Raw genomic sequence first — 22,976 nt, forward strand, 5'->3', positions numbered from 1 at the left:
GCATCTGCTGGCTCCTGGGATTCCATTGCATGTGAGGCATTAACGGTCAATCCTGCTTTCTTTTTCTCCGAAGCAATGCGCTTCCTGCATTCTGAAATTTCATGCCTTGGCTTGCAACAATAGTTCATCTTTTCTTCTTTGACTTATCTGCTGTATTTTTAGATGCATTGGAGGAATTGCCACTGTTAGGCGCATATTTAGGCTTGCCCATACCCTGATCAAGGCACACAGGAGGCAGAAAAGGCCTAGCAGATGGCGCAACATGGGAGGCCAAAAGGCACCTGCAAAGGGCAGGCAATGGGCCTGCAAAAGAGCCGTGGCAGAGGCGCATTAATGGCAGGAGAACCAGCAGGAGTGTCGGCCATCTTGGAGGGGCTGGTTGGGCTGGTTGGAGCCAGCCAACCAAGCCTTATATAGACTTTCCATCCAGATCACAACACCTTGCAGCCCTGAGAGACAACCAAGGTTCAGCCCTTGAGAGCTCGGTCTGCAGTACACCTACTCTCCTTCACCTCCAGGATGAGGCCCAAGGAAGTGTCTTATGGCTGCTCCTGTCTGCTGTCTTTTCTGCTGAACTGTTGGATGAATTATGAGACCCAGGGCCTCTCCTTTCATAGACCCAAGGCCTGCTGCAAAAACTGACCAGGGGAGGGGCAAATAGCCGACTCAGTCAGTCCCTCCCTGGCCAACTTGGTCTGCCACAAAATGCCCCTTTTGCGGCTCTCTTTTGCAGGGCCTTCGGCCCACACTCCAAGGGCTTCAGCCCTCCTTTCAAGGCAGGGTTCCTGCTACGCCTAGAGGTATAATCCCCATATTCCCTAACTCGGTACAAATATGTGATGACCTGAAATGCAGCATCTAGCTGTAAAGGGGGTGACCCAAACTCAGCCTGAATGATCTGGTGAGGAACGGATGACTTACCACGAATCATCTGTGATAACATGAGAACCTGTAGCCGCTCCACACGGGCCCACTCTGTATCCGACAAGTCTGGCGTCCAACAAGGGTTGTCGTACATCCCCGCTGGGCGAACCAACGAGTCAAAGAGCAACCCCTTGGTGCATGGATCCTGAAAGTGCGAGCGGAAGCACTGCCTCTTTTGTCTGGCCAATGAAGCATACCTTCGACTCAAGCGTGCCTGCATCGCGGGACTCATAGTGAAGCTAGGTCCAGAGAAGATAACCCCAAGATAAGTGTATGATGAAACTATCTCAACAGATGACCCCGCAAATGTGAACTACTCCTAACGCATGATGGCTCGAGATGTATTGAAAATCATGACCTTGGTTTTACCCAGGTTGACCTTCAAATCATGAGACTCCGAAAAGGACTGTAGTGCGTCTAGGTGTCTCTGAAGCCCCTCTGCTGAGGAAGACAAGAGAACCACGTCATCTACATAGAGCAGAATCTGGATCAGCGTGCCTGCAAGAGAGCAACCTACACCCCCCTGTGTCTACATCACTGTCTCAAGCTCGTCAATGTAGAGGCCAAACAAGGTAGGCGACAAAGGACACCCTTGTTTGACCCCGATGGTGCTCATGATCTCGTCTGTCTACCTGGATGCTGTCCGAACTCTGCCAAAAACTCTCTCGTAAAGTGCCATGACCCGAACTCTGCCAGAAACTCTCTCGTAAAGTGCCATGACAGCCCAAATGATCTCTTGGTCATAGCCCAAGTCCTGTAGGCGCCTAATGAGGCGGACTCTCAGAACCGTGTCAAATGCCTTGCGGAAATCCACAAAGCAACAATAAACCATCTGCTTCCGTGACCTCCCCTCCTCGATGATACATCTGAGCGTGAGGATGTGGTCCATGGTTCCATGATCACACCGGAATCCGGCCTGTCCTGCTGCTCTAAAAGCTTCTGTAATTTCAAATGGAAATGAAGCCTTATTAGGATTTTAATGATGGTTTAATTTGTTAATCAAAAGATTTTTCTAATGAGACAAGTCTAATGCTTTGTTTAAACTTGATATATTGCAAGGTGACCATGGAAGGCCAAGGTCAAGTTGAACACAATGAACATGCGCGGCGAGGTACCAAGTGGGTGGAGGGATCCTCCACGTGATTGGAGGAAACCCATCCATTGCCTGAGACTATCACTTAGTCCGAAGAGAACCAAGCTTGGGAGAAAGGAGGAAAAGAAGGACGAAGGAGGACATTACTCTCGTTATCCATTCATGCAGAGAATGGAAGTCTGCGCACCTTGCCTTGTTGTTGAGCTTAGAAGAATTTTGTTTCTTGTCCAAGGGCTATGAGCTCGCTAAGAATTCTAAGGAGTCCCTCTACCTACGAGATAGAGACTATGACAAAATAGAGCATTTTTGGACGTGTTTCAGGGGAGCTCTCCTAGCCTAAGGGAGAGGAGACTTGGACCAACTATCATTCTTTGGGAATTGTATGCCAGAGCATTCAGGGGCAGCCAGGGGGCACAAGTTCATTTCAGACTTGTCAACGATAGCACAAGAATGCTTCTTGGAGCACGGTTGTGAGCTTTGCAAAGATCAAGGATCATGAAAACAGACCCTTAGCACCTCAAAGAGTGGAGGGTAATGTTATTATCTTGTGTGCATATCATTAAAGTACTTTCATGGTTGTAGTAATTGCATGCTATCTATATGAGAAGGAAAGTCTGACTCAGTATTTCGCAGATGATTCCGAATGTATTGTGAATAAAGAAATTGATCCCATTGTATGTTGGGGAGGGCAACTTCGTCATCCAATACGTAAGAGAAACATTGCATGCTTATGAGGACTGCTCTTGGGACGTGACTAAGCTTCAGACGAAAAATCGGTGGGCAAGTAGGGTGTTTGTATGAAGTTACATTCCATGAGGGCCATAATTAGTAGAGATTTTGTTGTGATGGGTGTTTCTATGCACAAGTATAACACTGTTTGCATCAAGGCACGATTTGATCCTCGCATTGAACTTCAGTCCGAATTGCTTGGGTATATAACAAGTGTTGGAAGTCCAATGGATCACCGGATCACATTATGATACTTTGAATACTTGATGAGGAGAGGTTCTCTTATATGATAAGAGACTGGTAGAGAATGTTTTGCTGTTGTTGTCTTGGAGTTGGAATGGCATCGCATCTTGAAGGGTCATCTTTGGATCAAGATAGACCAAGGTGGATGCAGAGTGTCAATGCACAATTCGTTTGCATGGTTCTCGTATCTCAAGCAAGTATCATTCCACGTAAGTTTTTATGCTAATGGTCTAATGGGAAACTAGTCGTTTGTTTGGAGGAGGTTTGGAGACGGACTACTCCCAACCCTGTGTGTTGGCAAGTGATTGCTTTGAGCTGAGAACAAGCAATATTTCGGAAATGATCATGCATAAAGCGATGGGGACCTAGATAGATGCTCTCAATTACGAGTTCTCTCCATATGTTATAAGAGAAGCATTAAAAGGAAGGGAATCAACAGCTGTGTACCATTAGGATGTTGTGATTCATTCTAATGTCATTAAGAGGCTAATGCAAGAATTAAGAGGATGATGAATACTGATTGTTACTAAATGGCATTAATTCTGAGAGCTCTCATCAAAATGTGAAATAAATTGATTTGAAAGGATTGATTGGAATTCGTTTAGGGATAAATACTATGTCCCAAGGGGTTAATCATCACTAAAGAATTCTATGACACTTAACTGTAGCAAATCACGAAAGTAATATGGATGATTCTAGAAAACTGATTACGATACACAAAGAACGTAACGGCATTGGCCGAGTAATGCATTTTATGTTAATAGTAAAATGTTTGCATGTATAAAGGGAATTGGTGAAGGATGCCATGAATTAAACCCAACTAAGAGTTAACTACTCAACACAAGAAAACAAAAGAAAAAAGTGCCTAACAAGGGCATGTAATGTCCTAATGGGATTTTAGGTATGTGACAGCCTTTAACTAAAGGGATCCTCACACACAATGTTACAGTCATTAACTAAGGGATCCTGAGTATCTATATCTACCTGTAAGTCGGTCTAGAAACCCATCTTATAAAATTTGTCATATCCCGCTATATTAATGGTGTGCGCTGATACATCTTCGATTATAGACACTCATGAGGCAACATTCATGGCACTCTCTTTCTCTTCAGACCTAGCCTGGCAGTCTTTTCAAACTCATGGATTGTATGAAATAAATATGATGCTTTTTCCTTTTCCTTGTGAGCTCTTTTCAAATGCAGGTTGATCAAATGATCATCACAGAAAAGAAATGGGACGAAACTGGCACATTATGATGGCAATGCACAGCCTCTGGTAACACATATATCAAGCAAAAGCACATACTCCGTAACAAACACATCAAAAACAAAAAGATTGCAAAACTTGCCTTGTATGCAAGTTGGCGTGCTGATTCAAGTAATATCTGCAACCCTAATGTTGCCATGACTGATGCAAATACAAGGATCCCCTGCACGACAGAACAATGAGCCTGTCATATCACAGAATTTAGGCAGTGCACATCTTGACTCACTTTACTATTAGCTCAGAAGTGTAACATTTTTACAAATAAGCAGTTCCATATAGTATTAAATTACAAAGGCTCCGCTAGCCCATCAACCAATGTATTCGCTACTAATCAGAATGCTTGATCCCTAAGCCTTCACAAACAGAAATCAATAGCAAGCAGATTAACTAGAATAAATAGTTTGTGATAATTAGTGACACTTCACTTAAAAGGATGTAAGGTCATGGACTCTCATGTGCAAGGTTCCAAAAACAACGTCCAAGACACATTCACACTGTGACTCGGTTTATAATAAGGTAGAAGGCCTCTAACTCATCCATAATATCACAGGCCATGAAATTTGGTTGACAACATACCGAACTATAAAGTAGTAGAAGTCGCATCTCAAATATTAATAATTATACCAAAAATGTTTATTTTAAGTAGATTGTAAGGCCACTGTGGGTCTATCAAGGTTTGGCCCTGCCATAACAGTCCTCCTCTTTGCCCATTTTCCTCTCTTGTACAGCTTGAGAGCTTTCATGAGAGCTGCTTTTAAACTTTTCACCACTACAGAGCTGCCTTTATAAGACCTTTCATGACAGTAGTTTTAATTTTGCACAACTACAGAGCTGCATTGAACCACAAAAGGTTCTCTTTTCTTCATTAAACCATCAGAGCTGTTGTCACTTCTTGGAAAGCATTGATGCAAATTACATATAATAAGAGCGGTTTTCCAAAAACCCAGGATGCTCATTCACATGCTTGCTAAAAACTAAAATGCAACCAGGCTGCAAATATCATTAGAAACCATTGTTGAGGCTAGATAACCTTTGGTTAAGTTGAAAGGGAGCAGACACAGTTCAACATATCCAAGGCATAACAACTTGTTATCGCAACCTCTGCCTTCCCTAAGGCTAAGCTTGATCCTCCTGTGATTTGGTTTCAGATCTAAGATGTCTCTTCTTCTTTCTATGCTTGGCACTGAACGTCCATCCAGCATTGTGCTTTCTTCCCATAATCAGCAGTTATATGATTTGATGTTACTAAGTCCACTGGAAGTGGAAACCCAAGAGGATCTATGGGACAAAGGATGTCCCTACATAAAAGATAACAAGTTGCAGCTCTACAAATAGTTGCTGATGATTGTGCTTTTATGCATTTTTGCTCATGGCCAACCTTACCACAGTGTGTGCCCAGTAAAGGATCTTAATGCCATGTTCTAGGACTTTCTTTATAAAGGACCCCACGTCTTTTTCTGGCCACCCAAAAGACTGGTTGTAAGTTTTTTCAGTGCCTCCTAATTGGCAGATTTTGCACATCCTGTCTTCTCTTGAAGGTACCACATCTAGGCCTGTCAACCGAATAGGGGCCAACCAGCCAGCAAGGTGGGCAGACCCACCTCCAGCCTACAAGGGCTGCCACAACCAGCCCTATACTCTAGGGGCCTCTACCCCTCCACCTACTGGCCGACCAGGCCTACTCAGACTGCAGCCCTATAGGGTGCTGCCACGCAGTCCTAAAAGGGGCTGACCCCCGCCAAGAGGCCAACCAGCAAGACAAGGTGCCCGACCATCAGGTCGATCCACCTCAGCCTACAAAGGCCTCCACAGGGGCAGCTCTCCAGCTCCAGGGACAGCCATGCAGGCCTCAACACTGGGCTGACAAGTGGCAACCATCCTACCCTACTCTACGCTCACCAGGGGGCGGGCACACCCACAACAAGGGCCCTCACTCAGCCTACCCTAAGCTCTCACAGGGCAGCCACACCCCAAGCCAGGCCCTCTCTCCCTACAGTGAGATCAGGAGATGTTGACCTCCAACACCCATACGAGGAGAGCGTGGGGGAGGTAGACTTAGGGGGTTAGGGTTGCCACATGGGCAGCACCTTGGCTGCCATGTGGGCAGCATACCCACAGAGAAAAGCACAAAGACAGGGCTGCCACATGGGCAGCACCTAGGCTGCCCTGTGGGCAGCAAACTCACAGTAAAATATGGAAGCATGGGCTGCGCATGGGCTGCACATGGGCTGCCATGTGGGCAGCACAGTGAAGGTCAAACCTAGCAAATCTGGAGGTCCGTGGTGGACTGCAACAGGTCAGAATGAAAACGTGGCAGTACGGATCATGTGGGAGCAGGTTTACACAGGTTTAGGAGGCTTGTGCAGTGTGATGACGTCAACAACAATACGGGTACTATCAGTTGATCCCTTAGCATAATTCACCATGTTTGCAAAGCAGAAAGCTTACTTGAGTAATGCATTAAAACTTGCATTTCTCCATCCATAAATCGTATGCAAGTTTAGTAACTCAAGGGAGGCACGTAGAATAGAGAATGTGCACCCGTCAAATACTGATGTCGATGCTGCAGTAAAAAGATGGTCTTGCTCCATGCTATCATCCTTACCTGAGGATCGATGGGAAAATAAATCTCGCACCATATCATCACACACCTCCTTCTCCATGGCCTCATGAGGTAATGGTGGAGGGCCACTATCACCATCACTCCATGCATCCATAATGGTCCCTCCTAAAGATCCCACCTCATATCGCCGACACTCCATGCATCCATAACGGTCTTTCCCGAAGACCCCACCTCATATCGCCGACACTTCGCCTCCTCACGACGAGCATAGGGCAACCATATGCAGGTGTGGTACTGCATCTTGCAACAGTACAGAACTCTTCAGCAGGCAGTACAGAGCTGTTAGGAGTGGCTCCAGGGCCTGGAGATGGCCTAGAAGAGTGTGGAACAGCAGCAGTAAGCAGGCACCTGTTTTGGGCCTGGTATATGGCCTAGAGCAGGTCGGATTTAGGGCAGGACTGCCTGGGCCAGTGGCATCCTTCCACGTGGCCAGGTAGGGCCTGCAAATGGTCTCAAGAAGAGAGCTCTGCAGGTCGACTTATACAGACTAAGGGGGGCTGGGTCTTGGACAGGTTGGGTCGGCCAATAGGGGGCTGTTGGGTCGGCTGTTTTGGAGGCCTTCAAGGCCTATATAAGGAAAGTCATTTGGGCTCATTACAATTCCACCAGAGAAGCAAGTCATCCAGCAGATTGGAGCAGCAGATCAGCACAATTGGGGCCTACATCCAGGAGGTCAATTGGAGGCTGAAGAGCTGCAGAATAGCTTTGTAGGGGCTGCACACCTAGGCTGACAGTTAGGGCTGCAAGGTGCGGGGATGAGGCACCGTGACTGAGTCTACAAAACCTCAACGAGAAGCACACGGGCTCTTGGGATCTAGAAGTGCCAACAAGATAGTAGGACAAATTTTGGTAAGGACAGAGAACCACCATTTGGTGTGACTATGGACTCTTTTGTATTTTGTCCTGTTGCGGACGGAAAGATATCTTTTGTTGGTTCTATATCTCTCTTGGAGCCTTGTCTACTTACTAGCTTGCACACCCACATGTACGTTGTGTACACAATTAAAGAAGTTTTGGATTCTGTAGTTAGACACTTCTGTGTGATTTCCTGGGACGCTCTGTGCAGTCTTCCGCTGCGGGATACCCTTTGTTTGGTTCATTTCTAACATACTTTTCCAAGTACGGATGGTTGATCAATGAAGGGTGCTCAACCTTGGTCAAATGGGTCCCAATACACGTTGGAAAGGTAGTCTTTCCATCCTACTTTGCTGTCTTGGACGTGACAAGTAATGACCTTACCTACCCACTCTTGCTAGACAGGCCATGGTTGATATCTGCCATGATTGTTCAAGATTTATCAAACAATGAACTTAAGTGGCCTTGGGGTCGATCCCTCGGCATTGGCCCAGTCACAGGTTGCAATTGGCTTACATTAAAAATTCACCCTTCAAGGATGAAACTTGCGACACGTGAGTTTCAAAAGGAGGTGCCATGGTTCTTCTCGTCACATTAAGTTTGCCTAAATTGGGCTCTTAAGTCACTTGAAGCCTTCAGTTTGGCCTTATGGTTCGTTTGGAGGCCACGTCGATACGAAACTTAACCTTGGAAAAACCAACGTGATTATCTTCAATACCATTATGCCCACCTTCAACAGGAATATTTCACTCTATTAAGAGTGTCAGTTTGAGATTGTCAAATCGTATGTGTACTTGAGATGTGTATCTGCCACGACCCAAATTCAATATGAAACCAGCACCTCAGGCCCATCTAGCCAAGGGACATACACTGCTGGCTGGATTGGAGAGACAATGCTTCTAGGCTCACTTTCAGCATGTCAAAGCTATATGCGGGAGCATCCTAAGGAGTAGATCTCAGAGAGTATGACAGGTGGGTCACATTCAAGCATTTGCAGGTTATGATGCTATTGCGCATGCTCCGAGGGAAGAGAAGACTGATGCGGATTTTGCAGAACAGTGAGCTCAGCGGCATCTGATCATCTTCTACTAAATGGCTCGGTATTGGGTCATTTTATACAGCGTTAGTGCTCTGATTGTTTAAGCTTCCAATCATGTCTCTCTAAAGGTTCGATTCTCAAACAAGCCCCGTAGCGATGAGGAGGATCCTGCATGAAGCTGTATGTAGTATTTTGTTTAATATGCAATAATAAGCAGTTTTATTGTAGGATTAGATATCGATTGTGAGTTAACAAATAGATCTCCAGAGACACCAAGACTCTCAAGAGGACCCCAACCATCCCATATGCAGCTTAGATTCCTTACACATGAGGAACACATGATGTACTTGGCTCGTTCCACCCAGCTCAAATTCACACTACATCTTCACAATACATTTTTTTGGTCTTTCACATACATTAATAAATCTTTAATTATTTTGTTCCTTCTTTCTTTCTCCTATGCAAGTTATAACGTGGTGTGGACAAATACCTACTCAAGGTGATCACCCTAGGTTTGGGACCTGATACCTCTCCCCCTCACTATCCCTCTCTCTCCATGGCCAAAGGAGGGTGGAATACTTTAGACCAAAAAATATTCTCAACCCTCAAAGAGTTGCCCGACAGAGAATCCTTGCCATGCCATTCCAAGTGGGATAAGATGTGTTTCCAATCAAGAAGCAGACGAGAGACAAAAGGGCAGCCTCTGATCTTGCCTTGGATAGAGCCAAATAAAAAATCCCACTGAGTAGGCTGCCAATTCCCAAAGGCAGAGGTATGAAGATGTAATAAGAGAGAGCGGATCATGAAAGCCCAAGGCTGATCTCCTTGCATAAACTGTATCATCATTTTCCCTCTGTGAGCAAGTAAACGCATTTGAATATTGAGAATGTTCAGACCCCCGTGCATCTTACAGAGACGATGCATAGAGAGTAATCTGAGACTTTTCTTGCCATGTTTTAAACACCAGAAAATTTCCATGATAGCTGACATAAATGAAACCAGATCTGCCTTAGTGAACATAGTGAGAGGCAGATAAAATTGTATGTATGCTATCAAAATGGATTGTGTAATTCGCAAACGAACATGTAATGGCCAAGTTGCAAGCTTCCAATATTCAAGTTTTGCCCTTAACTTTATTAGCACCCAATCAGTTTGTTGTGAACGGGCGAGTCCCCAGCCTAGAGGATAACCGAGATGCCGAATGAATTGAGAAGCGGGGACAATTTCCCCAGGCCACAGAAGGTTGTGCCATTCCTGTGCATGCAACGGCAGCAATTTTGATTTCTGAAAATTTACCCGAAGGCCAGCAGCCAATCCATATGTAGAAAGAGCGTGCATAATCATGGACAAATCAGCCCGAGTATTTTTTTAAGTAAAGAATGAATCATCAGCATATGCCTGAGCAATCATGCTATGACTGCGAGGAATCTCCAAACTGTGCAACTGGTCAGTGTCCAAGAGGTGGTCTAGATATTGAAGCAGTGGATGAGTGGCTATGGCAAAAAGTAAAGCACTTAGGGGACATCCTTGCCTGACAGAACAACCAAGAGTCCAGGATGGAGAAATATCCCCTGAAAGTATGCAGGCAGCTTTACTATCTTGATATAGCCAAGTGATGAGTTGCTGCATTTTTGTGCCAAATCCCAATGCCTGCATAGTCGATGAAATAAAATCCCACTGAACAGTATCAAAGGCTTTGGCAATATCAACTTGCAATAACAAAACATCCTGCTGTGTGTATTTGGCATATTCAATTCCAACGTAGGCATTAGCAATGTTATCTGTGATATGCCTACGCGGGACAAAGCCATATTAAACAGGATGCAACCCATCACGTAAAAACCCCTTTAGCTGATCAACAATCATTTTGGTAGTGACTTTGTAAATTACGGGCATAAGAGTGATAGGTCTTTAGTCTGCCAAAGACTCACAAATTTGTTGTTTGGGAAGGAGTTTAACAAGACCTCTCTTCCATGTGTCCAGCATTTTCTGATTTTGCCATGCAGCATTCACCATATATAGCAATGTATGCTTCAAAATAGGCCAATATTCTAGAAAAAACTCGACTGTTAAACCATCCCATCCTGGAGATTTCCATCTGCCACATGATTTGATTGCATCTGACAGTTCCCTCTCAGTAAAGGGTTCCTCCAATTCCAAAGCTTAAGTAGGGGAAATGATAGGAGAAACATGTTGCAACAGTAAATTTCGTGTAAGCAAAATATGTTGCGAGGGAGGAGCTGCAGAGCCAAATTGCTGAGAGAAATGATGCACACAAACAGAAGCAAGCTGTGACCGTGAAGTAGTCCATGATCCATCAGGCATAAGCACTCTGCAAATTTCTGTTTTGATTCTCCTCTGATGTAAACTTTTGAAAAATTCTTTGGAAGAGCAACCTTTATCTGTAAAGGCTATTTGTCTTGCTCTAGTCTCCCATTTGGCCAGTTTCCTGTGATCATTTAGTTTAAGACAATGTCTGGCCTGGCATAGTGTTGTTTGCTCATGCATGGACAATGGACGATGATGGCTGAGTTCAGTGAGGTCTTGACAAGTGGATTTGTCCTGAGCAATGGTTTCCCTCAGAGTCTTCATGTAAGACTTGCCATAAGCTCTAATCACAACTTGCATTTTGGAAATAAAAGAATCCCAGGCACCATCAACATGAATATGGCTGCTAGAGGACAGACAATGAGATGCTTCAGTAACCATTGCCTTGAAATCAGCATGTTGCAAATAGCTATTGTTTATGATTAGATGTCTCCTTTGTGGCAATCTATCATCTGGCATATTATGAAAGGATAACCGCAACCATAGAGGTGCATGGTTTGAATGCACAAAGGCATAGTCAATTCACATTTTGCATGTAAAATCCCCATTTTGTTGGGGAGCTACACTATACCATCGATCTAGACGTGCCTGATAAGAGGAAAAAGCATTATGTTGAAAAGTGTAGCCCGGTGACAAAGGCTGCAATTCCTTCCAAAGGTCAACCAAATCCAGATGCAATAGTAATTGAGACCATGCATGCCTTTCAGGAGATAACATATGGTCATGTCTGGAGGTGTTGTCACCCTGTTGTGGAGCATTACATATGTAGGCATGATATCTCCACGGATATTGTTGCATGGCATCCCAAATTGCAGTTCTTTCTCTAGAGGACTGAGGTGCATAAACAGAAGCAAATTCAAACACCTCTCCTCTAATAATGCATTGGAGAACAAGCCATCTGCCTTTGTTGTCATTTAAAGCAATAACTGGTTGAAGCTCATGTTTGATCAGAAGGACTACCCCTGAGAAAGAGTGCTCCCCAGCATAGAAAATATCATATCCACAGTAGTGTCCTGTCTTGCCTGCATAGACATGTTGGTTGTGTTCTTGTAATGCCACTATGTCAGGCTGAAATCTATTGATGTACAGCCACACAAATTTCCATTTCCTACTGTCACACATCCCCTGGACATTGAGTGTAAAACATTTGATGTGAGCACTGAGCAGTCATATGTACAGATATTTATAGTAATATAACAACTATGTACAGCAGCAAAATTTATGAGGTCAGCCTTGCATTTCTATCTCAGGGTCAAGGCCTCGCCCCTGAGAAGAAGTAGCCACCTGAGAAGTAGACAGCAAAGCAGCAACCTCTTCTTCAGGGAAGAGTGTTCTGCTGGTTGTTACTACAGCCCATGTAATCCCAATTCCTCTATTTATCTCTGGGGTATTTCCACTAGAAGATGCACCATTCCAAGTGCGGGGGGGTGGAATTCTTCGAGCAGAAATAACTTTTCTTGGACTTTGCCAGCCATCAGTTGGAGGTTGTTGTCCTTTGGTCAAGGATTGAATAGCAGGAGGTGAATGTGAAGAGAGATTCCCATTGGGAGCCACTGGAGCTTTGCCTTTATCCTGACTTCCAGAAAGCTGTCTACTGCCTTTGTTTTTATTGGCAACTAGAGTAGGAGCATCCTTGGTAGGCATTTGAACCGGCAAAGTGGTACGAGGCATTTTATGCTGAATCATTCGACACTGTGAAGCCATGTGTCCAAACTTTTTGCACTCAAAACAAGCCCCTGCAAATAAACCCCATTTGAGTTTATAAAAAGCACTTCCCATGTTCACATTATTCACCGTGACTGAATAAGAGTCCGGTGTGGGATTATCAGTATCCCAGAGAATGCAAAATCTGTTTGAGTTGCCATTTGGCCGTGGTGGGCAGACCACTTTACCTAAAGATGCTGCAATTTTAGGCAAAAGTGAGGCCATACATTGTGGGAAATCGACAACTTCAACCCAAACCGGGCATCTGTGTCAGATTAGAGCCTGAAAATCCCTTGTGGGAGACCATGGCAATACATTCACCATTTGCTGCCAAAAAAAAGAGGTGAATGTTCCAAAAGCATTTGTCTGTGTATCTCATCCACCATGATAACCTCAAAAAAGCCCCTGGCTGCATAGTGTACTTTACGAACAAACGAGCCAGCCAGTGTGCGTGTCAACCAGTTGCCTATCTCTGCAGCAGGTGGCATCCGGCCTGGAAAAAATAATATGACTGCATTCTTAGCATATTCTCTGACTGGATCCACAATTTCATCGACCTCAACCATGAGGCCAACTGAAGGAACCGAGTCTTTCCACTCTTTCCTCGTATCTGCAAATCCTTCATGACTCAAGAGTATCATGCATCGGGTCATGCTGACCCTCAACCTGCTTTTGCTTCTTGCACGGAACTAAACGCTCCTTTTGAAACGTTTTTTCATATGAATATTCTGCCATGACTTTGTAAGAAAGGGAACTCAGGAATGAAGTACCTGTAAAAGGGTAGTGGAAGCCAAAAAAACCAGTCCCAAAGAAATATCCACAGGAAGCCCACAGAGAGGAGAAAAAGAGTATAGTTGGTAAGGAGATATCAGAGGGAAAGGTAAGATTTTGGCAGAAACACAGGACTGTACGGGAAAGCACCGGAGCAAAAAACCCAAGACTTGTACGGCAAAAAGTACGAGACTGTATGGACGATGCTGAACTGTGCTGAGGTACACACGGACTATACGGAGAGAAGTCTGATTGTACGGAAATATGGACAAGGCACGAGAAGACTGGCTTGTACAGAAGGACGGACAAATGTACGGAAAGACCTGCAGGAAAAAGGACGACAACGCAAAAGGTACGGGGCTATGTACGGGACTTTGCAAAGGAGGACTAGAACCAACACAGATATGCGTACGGACGTACGGAATCGTACGGACATATGGACGCCGTACGGCGACCGTACAGATGTACGGACGGGGATGCGCAGGGTTCCTGGCAAGGACGAACAACAGAGCGGCGTACACCTCACACCCTCTCTCGTCGTTGCTTTACACCGTTAGCCGCTACGCTCATCAAAAAATCGCACCACAGGTACAGGTACAAGCACATGCGACGTGCACACCTTCTCTCTCACCAGCAGCTAGCTCTCCTGCACGCACACACCCCTCTCTCATACACACACACACACTCTCTCTCTCTCCCTCTCTCTATACACACACTCACACACACCCACACACACACACACCCCCTTTTCACAAGATCCCTTTTCCTTCTCTCATTCACAAGATCCCTTTTCACTGACACATGCAGCCTATGCACGGCTCACACGGGAACGAGGTGCTCTAGCCCAATTAAAGAGACAGTGCTTTCAGGCACACTATCAGGATCCATAGACAAAGTGTTGGCTCTTTGATACGCTAGTGTGGCCGGCTGCCATGTATGCAGCACCCTTATGGGGATGTGACCTACCGATAGAAGAGTGCAGGAGATTTGAGCGACTACAGGTGACTATGGGATCTAGGATGATTCAGAGCAAGCCCTCGGTTCCGCATGAGATAGTACAGGCAGAGTTCGCCATGACACCACTACAGACTGATGCCATCTTCCAGATAGTGACTTTCATTCACAGAGTCTGGGACTTACCCCAATGGAGACTACCGAGGCTGGCTCTTGAGTCATCCAGACGACTAGCTGAGAGCGGAGCGGACACATGATATGCACGCATATCCACATGGTTTGCCAGACACGGGCTTCAGATGGACAGGCTCCCTCCCTTTCAGTACAGTATGGATGCACCCCCTGAGTCGATTCCACAAGATGAGATTAACCATATCATACGGTTAGACCTCCTCCAGCTCCATACATCTCAGGCTTGGGGGAGAGATCAGGAGCTCCCCACCAAGACCCAATTCTACTGCGACCACTTCCTGAGAGTCTCAGAGGAGGGCTTCATCATCAAAGCCCAGTATCTCGAGGATAGGGAAGTCTCACACGCACTGAGGATCGCACATTGGGCAGATGTGGGTTTCATCCCATCAGCTGAGGATTGAGACAAGGAGAGCAGCACATATACCCAGAGAGCAGAGGATCTGGATGTTATGCACACTAGGAGAGATTGAGACAAATGAAAATTTTCTCTGTGCCTGCCGAGCCTACTACAAGATCTGGGGGCGATACCACTGTCCTTATCAGGACGGGAGCGGGTTCGGCCCACTATCACGATTGATCCACTTCCATGACTAGGTCTGCATTGGGCTCTATCTACTTGAGATGCACCGCCACAGGGAGACCTTGCTATGACAGATCAAGGAGCAGCAGGAGGAGACCAGACCACACGATACAAAGACTAACCAGACACAACGGCATGTCACAAATTTCTATGCTTTTGAGATTGGTCCAGGAAACAGTGGGGTGGAGGAGGAGGAGCTAGTTGATATGCGGGTGGTATGGATTGCTAAGAGAGGATTGCAGAGGTTACCGATACGAAGAGCGACCAGAGCAAACTTGATTGAGGTCCGACCTATCACAACTTTCATCATAGGAGATCACCCGAGACAAGGGGTCACTCTGAACATAGCTCAACGGGTTCAGAGATCGAGGAGACCACGCCCTCCTCTGCCACCACAACGTGAGACGGCCGAACAGACGCAAAACCAAGATATCTTCGCTGCTCATAGACGAGCCACCACATTGCCGAGTTTCGGATTCTGAGTTGATTCTGAGTTCAAGTTCCAATTCCAGCTCTCTTCTTCCCACTTCAGATAGCACATGATATGACATGACATGACATGATATGATACGACATATTTTGTAATTGATTTTTGCTTGAGCTATTGACCTCTTTTATTTCAGCATAGTACAGTACTCAGCAAGGGCCTTAGCGCGCCCTTTGCTCCAGCCCTTTGTGGCTTGTATGAATTTTTTCCCTTTTTGGTGTTTTCGCACTTTGTCCCATAGGCCCGCGAGGCCTCCCGCAGACGTTCATATATCTTTCTTTCTTTCTCTCTCGCATACTTCAACACGAAGATCTTTGTAATCAATTATTGTTATAACCCCACACTCAACATCATCAACACCCAAATGAAGAACCCAATCATATGAACATCAGCTCTTTTATATTCTAACAATCAGAGCCGAGCATTAGCACATAATGCATAAAACGCAATCTTACCTCATGATGCCTAGTATTAGGCCCTGGGGTAAGGCGTAAAATTTTTAATATGCACGAGACTATCAAGGGTTCATAACTCACCAAATGAGGCATCTTCATTTAGGCCTTGAGGATTTGTAAAATGATTACCTTGTCATTAAGATAACAAATAGGGTCATGCTTCTTTGTGCACGTCTAAAGTCCCACACACATTTATTGTGCCTTCCTCTCTCTCTATGTCTACAAAAGCACAATAATGGTCTTTGGAAAAAAAAAAAGCACAATAATGGGGTTCTTTTCATTGAAGCATAATATCAGGTGTCAATTCCCTCAAACCTATTCCATATAGCTGACTTACTAACTGAGATCCGTTATGACAGCATGTAGGAGCATATGGCATTTAGAAAATCATGAGTTTTCAGCCTCTTAAAAACAATGCTCCTGCATACAAAAGAAGTTCCATATATCCAGGTTTTGTTAATGTAAGAGACACCTTCAATGACCACAACTTTAATAAGGATACCACAGTATTGTGCTAGTGCATCATAAAACAAAGGAAATGAAAACAAAATTTCAAAACGTCCGAGACTTGAAGACTCACCAATGGCTGCATTCTCTTTTTCCCAATAGGATAGAGATAGGGATTAGGCTGCTGCATCGAGATGGCAGTGAACCACAGTATGAAACCCGAAAGTAGATCCAGCAATGAATCCAATGTTGATGCAATAATTGCAAGTGACATGCTCCTCCAAGACACATAAACTTTTGAAATGAACAAAACAAGATTTGCCACGTTTGACAGTTGGATTGCTAGCTTTTCATCTCTTGCAACTTTATCCCTCTCTTCCTGTAGCAAAAAACATTACAGCAATATTACGAGCAAAACTTGAAGGCACGACCTAAGCAATCCATAGGCGCTCTTTGAAAGGATCAACCAATAAGCATAAACTAATGCCCTCTGCTATATACATTGCAAACAATATATCAAGGGAAATAACATTCAAAATTGAAAGAGTGAGACACTCAAGACAGACAGAATAAATACATACTCAAATTTAGCAGGGGTGGTGATAACAAAAGACTTCAGTTGAAGGAGGAGAGAGATAATATGAGCATCAGCCAGAGATGATCAGGCATGGTACATCTAACGGACTGCTCCAAGACCTCAAGACACCAGTAGGCTAAAATGCCTCTATTACTAGGCATGATCCAACACTCACTTTCTAAGCCTCACCATCACTAAAAGTAGCCTAGCTTTCCCCTTGGCTAGAGAAACATAACATGAGCAAGCTTGGAATGAATGCAAATGGATGTTGCCCACTCTTCTATGGGTAATGAAGAAGCCCATGAGACTTCTATTGTTTGCTCTTCTAATTTCTGAAGAGCATCTTCTTCCACAAGCCCCAAACAGTGTGCATGGGGTGAGCATGAGATATGAGAATCTTAGACATGCACACTGGAGTGCTGCAATAAAACAAACTGTCATATAGAGAACTCCATGAAGATACTTGATGATGTGGGAATGTCCTGGATGTCGTGCTGAGTTGACAGGACAGCTGCCATTAAACGCCCTTAACAAATGCAACTGAAAGATAGTGAGTGTATAAATATGATCAGGATCTTATCCACTTACTCTACAAAAGAGATAGATCCCTGGACATGTAATGAGAAGTACATCGAAGGTTGTTTGTTGATTTCAAGGGGTAGTCAAAAAGGATCAAAGTGATTCATTTAAATCCTTGGAGCACACTGACCCCACCATAGGTCATGCACCAGTGCGTAGTTGGCAGTTGCTCACAGAAACCAATTACTTGTCCAAAAGTCAAAACTATAGTAATGGCAATAACATCCTAAGACTTCCACCCAACGTTCTAACAGTAGCCATTGATGGTGAATTCAAACAATTTAATCATGAAAACCAAAGAAAGTATCGCAGGTTGCTAGGGCCACAGAAGTCTGCGGAGAGCTCTAGTAAGTCTTATTTTGAAAGAAATGGCTTGTAGAATCTTGAATTCAGGAAGAACTTGGAGAGTTATAATTGCTCAGGGAGTTGGGAACATCAGCCATCCTCCGTGAAATTGCCAACCAAGTAAGGGGGCAAACTTCGTTGCCCATTTGCTAGTTATAAAGTATTTAGGCCTATGAACATATACCTTTGTAAGACTAGAATATATCCGAGTGTACAAATTCAGATTTTTGTTGTTCTAAAGACCAAAATTCTACAAAGAAAATAAAAGAAAAACGAAAGAGAAGAAAAATGAGGTAACAAACGAGCGGTAACAAAAAGTTTTGAAGAACAAAAGGTAGACATACTTAGCAAGCAAAGCAACACTTACGTCGTCATCAGTACCCAAGCATCAGCAGCTATTTCTAAAGACCCGTGGAGTCTCTTGGGCAACCCCAGTGGTTACTAAAATACGTCAAACAAACAAAAGAGAAAGAAACATGAAATAAAGAAGAAAGGAAGAAGGTGACTAAGCAAAAATAAACAAACAAATCAAGAAACAAAATCTACCAAAAAACAGGAATACATTCTCTCTCTCTCTCTCTCTCTCTCTCTCTCTCATGCGCCAGGAGCAGTTCGCATTTGATGGGTCACCTGTTGAGGTAGTTTCATATACACTTATCTTGGGGTTGTCTTTTCCGGACCCATCTTCACTATGAGACCCGCGATGCAGGCACGCTTGAGCAGAGGATATGCTTCATTGGCCAGACTGGAGAGGCAGTGCTTCCGCTCTCACTTTCAAGATCCACGAACCAAAGGGTTGCTTTTTGACTCCTTGGTCCATCCAGCGGGGATGCATGGCAATCATGCTGGGGGCCAGACTTGTCGAATACAGAGTGGGCCAGGGTGGAGCGGCTACAAGTTCTCATGTTATCACGGATGATCCATGGTAAGCCATCCGTTCCTCATCGGGCAGAGTTTGGGTCACTACAGCTAGATGCTGCATTTCACGTCATCACGTATCTGTGCCGAGTCAGGGAGTATGGGAATTACACCTCTAGGCGTAGCATGCTACCATGGCTAGCACTATCCTCTTCTATGGCACTTGCCACAGAGGGGACCAAAGGTGCCAGTATGCACGCACAGAGAGATGGTTTGAGGGACTAGGGCTCCACATGGACAGACTACCTCCATTCCAGTACAGCATGGATGCTCCGTTTTCTCCCCTCCTATCACACGAGGTCAACCAGGTTATCTGTGAGGATCTATTACAGCTACACACATTCCGGATCTGGCTGGGCCCAAGTGATCTTCCAGTGAAGCTAGGCTTCTACAGAGATCACTTCTTACATATTACAGCGGAGGGTTTCATTGACCCACCTGGGTATGCGCAGATTTACTTACCCCCCTCACTGAGGATCTCTTTTGGGCAGTTCCGAGTCTCTTCAGATAGACTTCATATCTAGAGCGGCAGAGCAGAGCGACTACCCAGGGAGAGGCGCATATCCACTTTGTGTGACATGCAGGAGGTTGAGACAGAGGAGCACTTCATCTTCAGGTGTCGTGTTTACTATGAGATCCGCAAAAGTTTCTACTGCCTCTTCAGAGACAGCTATAGAATTTTGGCCCGATTCATCTCCTACCCAGACCAGCAATGTTTGGTAGGTTTCGTTCATGAGGCACTCAGACACCGCGAGAGGATACTTCGAGCACGAGACAGGAGCAGACTTTTTCCTTGGCTGATCCCTCTCAGAGCTCCATCACGGAGTTTTTCCAGCAGATCACATGGACACCCACAAGACGAGGCTTCGACATGACCGTGACCCAGAGCCTGTGACCCGACAGCTCAGACAGAGGGTTGACACACAGATCACACTTGGGGACGTCCCCTCCCTATTTAGAGTCGGGTCCCACCCGACACAGGTCACAATAGCCCTGGATAGGCGTAGAGCTATGACCAGGACACATGCCAGGGCTGCACCTTGTAGTGACGGACAGCACTCTATCGCCGATTTCATGCCCCCATTGCCTCATCCAACCTGATGTCCTGATGTTGATGATGATGATGATGATGATGAGATAGTCGACTACCGACATGACTATGTTGTACTTGACATTCTGCATTTTTTGCATTTGCATTGGTGTGGATGCTTGTTTTAGTAGCTCCACCACCACAGCTCGTTTGTACCAGGTTTTTGACAGTCTCATAGACCCATCGGTCTTCCAAAGACTTTAATAAACTCTCTCTCTCTCTCTCTCTCTCTCTCTCTCCCCCCTCTGCTTGCTCCTCCACCTCTCTCTCTCTCTCTCTCTCTCTCTCTCTCTCTCTCTCTCTCCTGCTTGCTCCCCCGCCAACCTCCGCTCTTGCTCTCCTGTCCCTACTCGCTGCTCCGCACAGCCCTGCTCCTCCGCTCCTGCCCTTCCACTCCTGCCCACGGCTCCGCTCCTGCTCACTTCTACACACAGCAGCCCATCTTTGGGCTGTGCTTCCACATGCAGCAACCCGTTTTGGGATGAGCCTCCACACAGCAGCCCTTTGTTGGGCTGCGCCTCTATCCGTGGCCTTAGCCGGCTCAGCTTCGCCACTCCTTCACCCGCTCCAACCACTCCTCACCCACCTCTCCCTCAGCCACTCCCTCACCCGCCTCAACCACTCCCTCACCCGCCTCAGCCTCGCCTTCAGCTGTGCCCCCAGCCATGATCTCAACCATTCCCACACCCCCTCACCCGCCTTATCCTCGCTTTCAGCACCCCCTCATTCGCTCTTAGCTCTCTCTCTCCGCCCTCACGCACTCAGCTCACCTCACCAGCCCTCAGTCTCGTGGCCAATACTGATGATGGGTGCATGGGCCCTCATGAGGGATTGCAGCCCCTAGATTGTGATGCTTCACGTATCTGCCCAAAAATCAAACAAAGAGAGGGTTTGAATTAGCATCACAAGATGGGGAAAGGCGAACGAGAGAATGACAAAGAAAAGGAAACAAGAAAGAGGACAAGATTTCAAAGCAACTTACTCTAGAGGACGTTAACACACACGTCAACAGGAGCGGACTCAATGTGGACAACAAAGTGATAACGCAGACTACTACACTATATACCTCGGTGGGGCCATCATCATCCACCTTGGGGTCCTCACCATCGACTTCGACAACTTCAATGGGATCCTCTACTTCGAACTCGACATCTCCATCGACCACTACATCGACTACAATTCCATCACCTACTTCACAGTCTCCAGATCTCCATACTGGTTTACGGTACTCTTTCTCTTCCCTCTCACCCCTCCCCCTTAGCCAACCCTCCTTCCAATATTCTATTGGAATCCCCTCATCACTGGTATCCCTCTTTCTGCTCACCTCACTCAATCACCACCCACCCTTCTCTATTTCACCACCTCCACCTAGGACTCGTCATACATATATGTTCTTTAATATCACCACTCGTCCCCTTGCTACACCACATACCACACCACCCACTTACACGACCTATCACAGCCTCTCACCAAGATATTCTGCACAACTCTACACTCTACTCACTTATACTGATCACATACCTCTCCTAGAGGACCACGCCACTTTGATTAGCCGATCATTGCACAAGGCTGCCCTTCACGCCTTCCCGGACACCACACGCTCTAACCGTCCACTGCTTCTAGGATCCATGCCATGTAATAGTTGGTACGATGACGAGTGTAAGGCTCTTCGCCAACAACTCCAATTCGAATCCAAACATGCATACCAAGCAAACTGCACACGTTACGCGAGGATCGCCATCTAGTTCGCCAGAAGAAGCGAAACTTTGTTCGCCCAAACGAGGAAGAATTACTAAACATCCTGTTCGGTAATAATTCCAAAGACTTTTGGCGACGGTTTCTTGAACAGTGGTTCCCCTCACTACTCACAGATGCGCACGTTTGGCACAACTACGCCCGCACACTATATGACATCCCCAACCAGCCCACTCCTGATCTCTCACACACACCACGACCGACCTCTTGCACTCTATTCAATAAGTGGGGCATCAAAGACGTGGTCATGAAGCTTCACAATGGCCAAGCGAAGGATCATGAAGGTTTATGCACCGCGTTTGTTACATACGGGATTGATATCCTAGCCCCTATCCTAGCAAAGCTATTAAATGACACAATTTGTCTCGGTTTCCCACGCACATGGACCCTCAACACTATCACACTTATTCACAAGCCAAATGAGTCCAGGTAACTACAGGACCATTATGACCGGTCATTTCTGCTTCAGTACTGGATTTGGAGGTCATTCATGATTGAGGAGGGTACTACCATCCAAGAGTGATAAGGCATTGAAACACCTGGTCCTTGGAACATTGGCTTGTTCGCAATTGAGGAGGATAGTACTACGGATAGTTGGTGCTACCTAGATTGTACCTATGTTTTGGGATAGCTTACCTTTTTGGAGCTGGACCCAAAAGAACAGCAGCCACGGGTTCAAGGATTGAAGATCGAGGACGTCTCCAACTTGTTCTCTATGGAAGCATAGCATGTGGGTGTTGGCCAACTGTGAGAGACGTGTTGGGATTTTAGGGGTCACCTCCCCACCTCTAAGGCTAGCATCAGCAGTTGCATTTGTGCAATTGCAGCTTCCGGTAGTGTCCAATGATCGTGCCACCATCCTCTACTAATGCAATTCTACCAGACAGTGTATGGGCTGCTAGGGGGAGATATAAACTAAACTGCCATGACCGCTTGCAGCAACAACATTCTCAGAAGGAACCTGATAAGCATAACTCACTTCAAGAGAAGGAGGCGTAGAGCACATAGTCTGCAAAATGCAA

General features: G+C 45.6%; 1 protein-coding gene across 1 annotated transcript in view; it reads right to left on the bottom strand.

Moving 5' to 3' along the window:
• Window positions 1–22,976, bottom strand: part of LOC147903554 (metal tolerance protein 11-like) — a 34,846-nt gene that overhangs the window by 6,019 nt on the left and 5,851 nt on the right. Inside the window, exons 3-4 of the mRNA XM_087399773.1 lie at window positions 16,824–17,069; window positions 4,338–4,418 (exon numbers count right to left, since the gene is read on the bottom strand). Of these exons, the coding sequence (XP_087255899.1) occupies window positions 4,338–4,418; window positions 16,824–17,069 (327 nt within the window). The remainder of the gene's footprint in view (window positions 1–4,337; window positions 4,419–16,823; window positions 17,070–22,976) is intronic.

This window comes from Dipteris shenzhenensis, chromosome 3 (assembly GCF_047967505.1).
Source record: "Dipteris shenzhenensis isolate YYH24624 ecotype China chromosome 3, Dip_SZ_1.0, whole genome shotgun sequence".
In the NCBI taxonomy this organism is placed as follows: Eukaryota; Viridiplantae; Streptophyta; class Polypodiopsida; order Gleicheniales; family Dipteridaceae; genus Dipteris; species Dipteris shenzhenensis.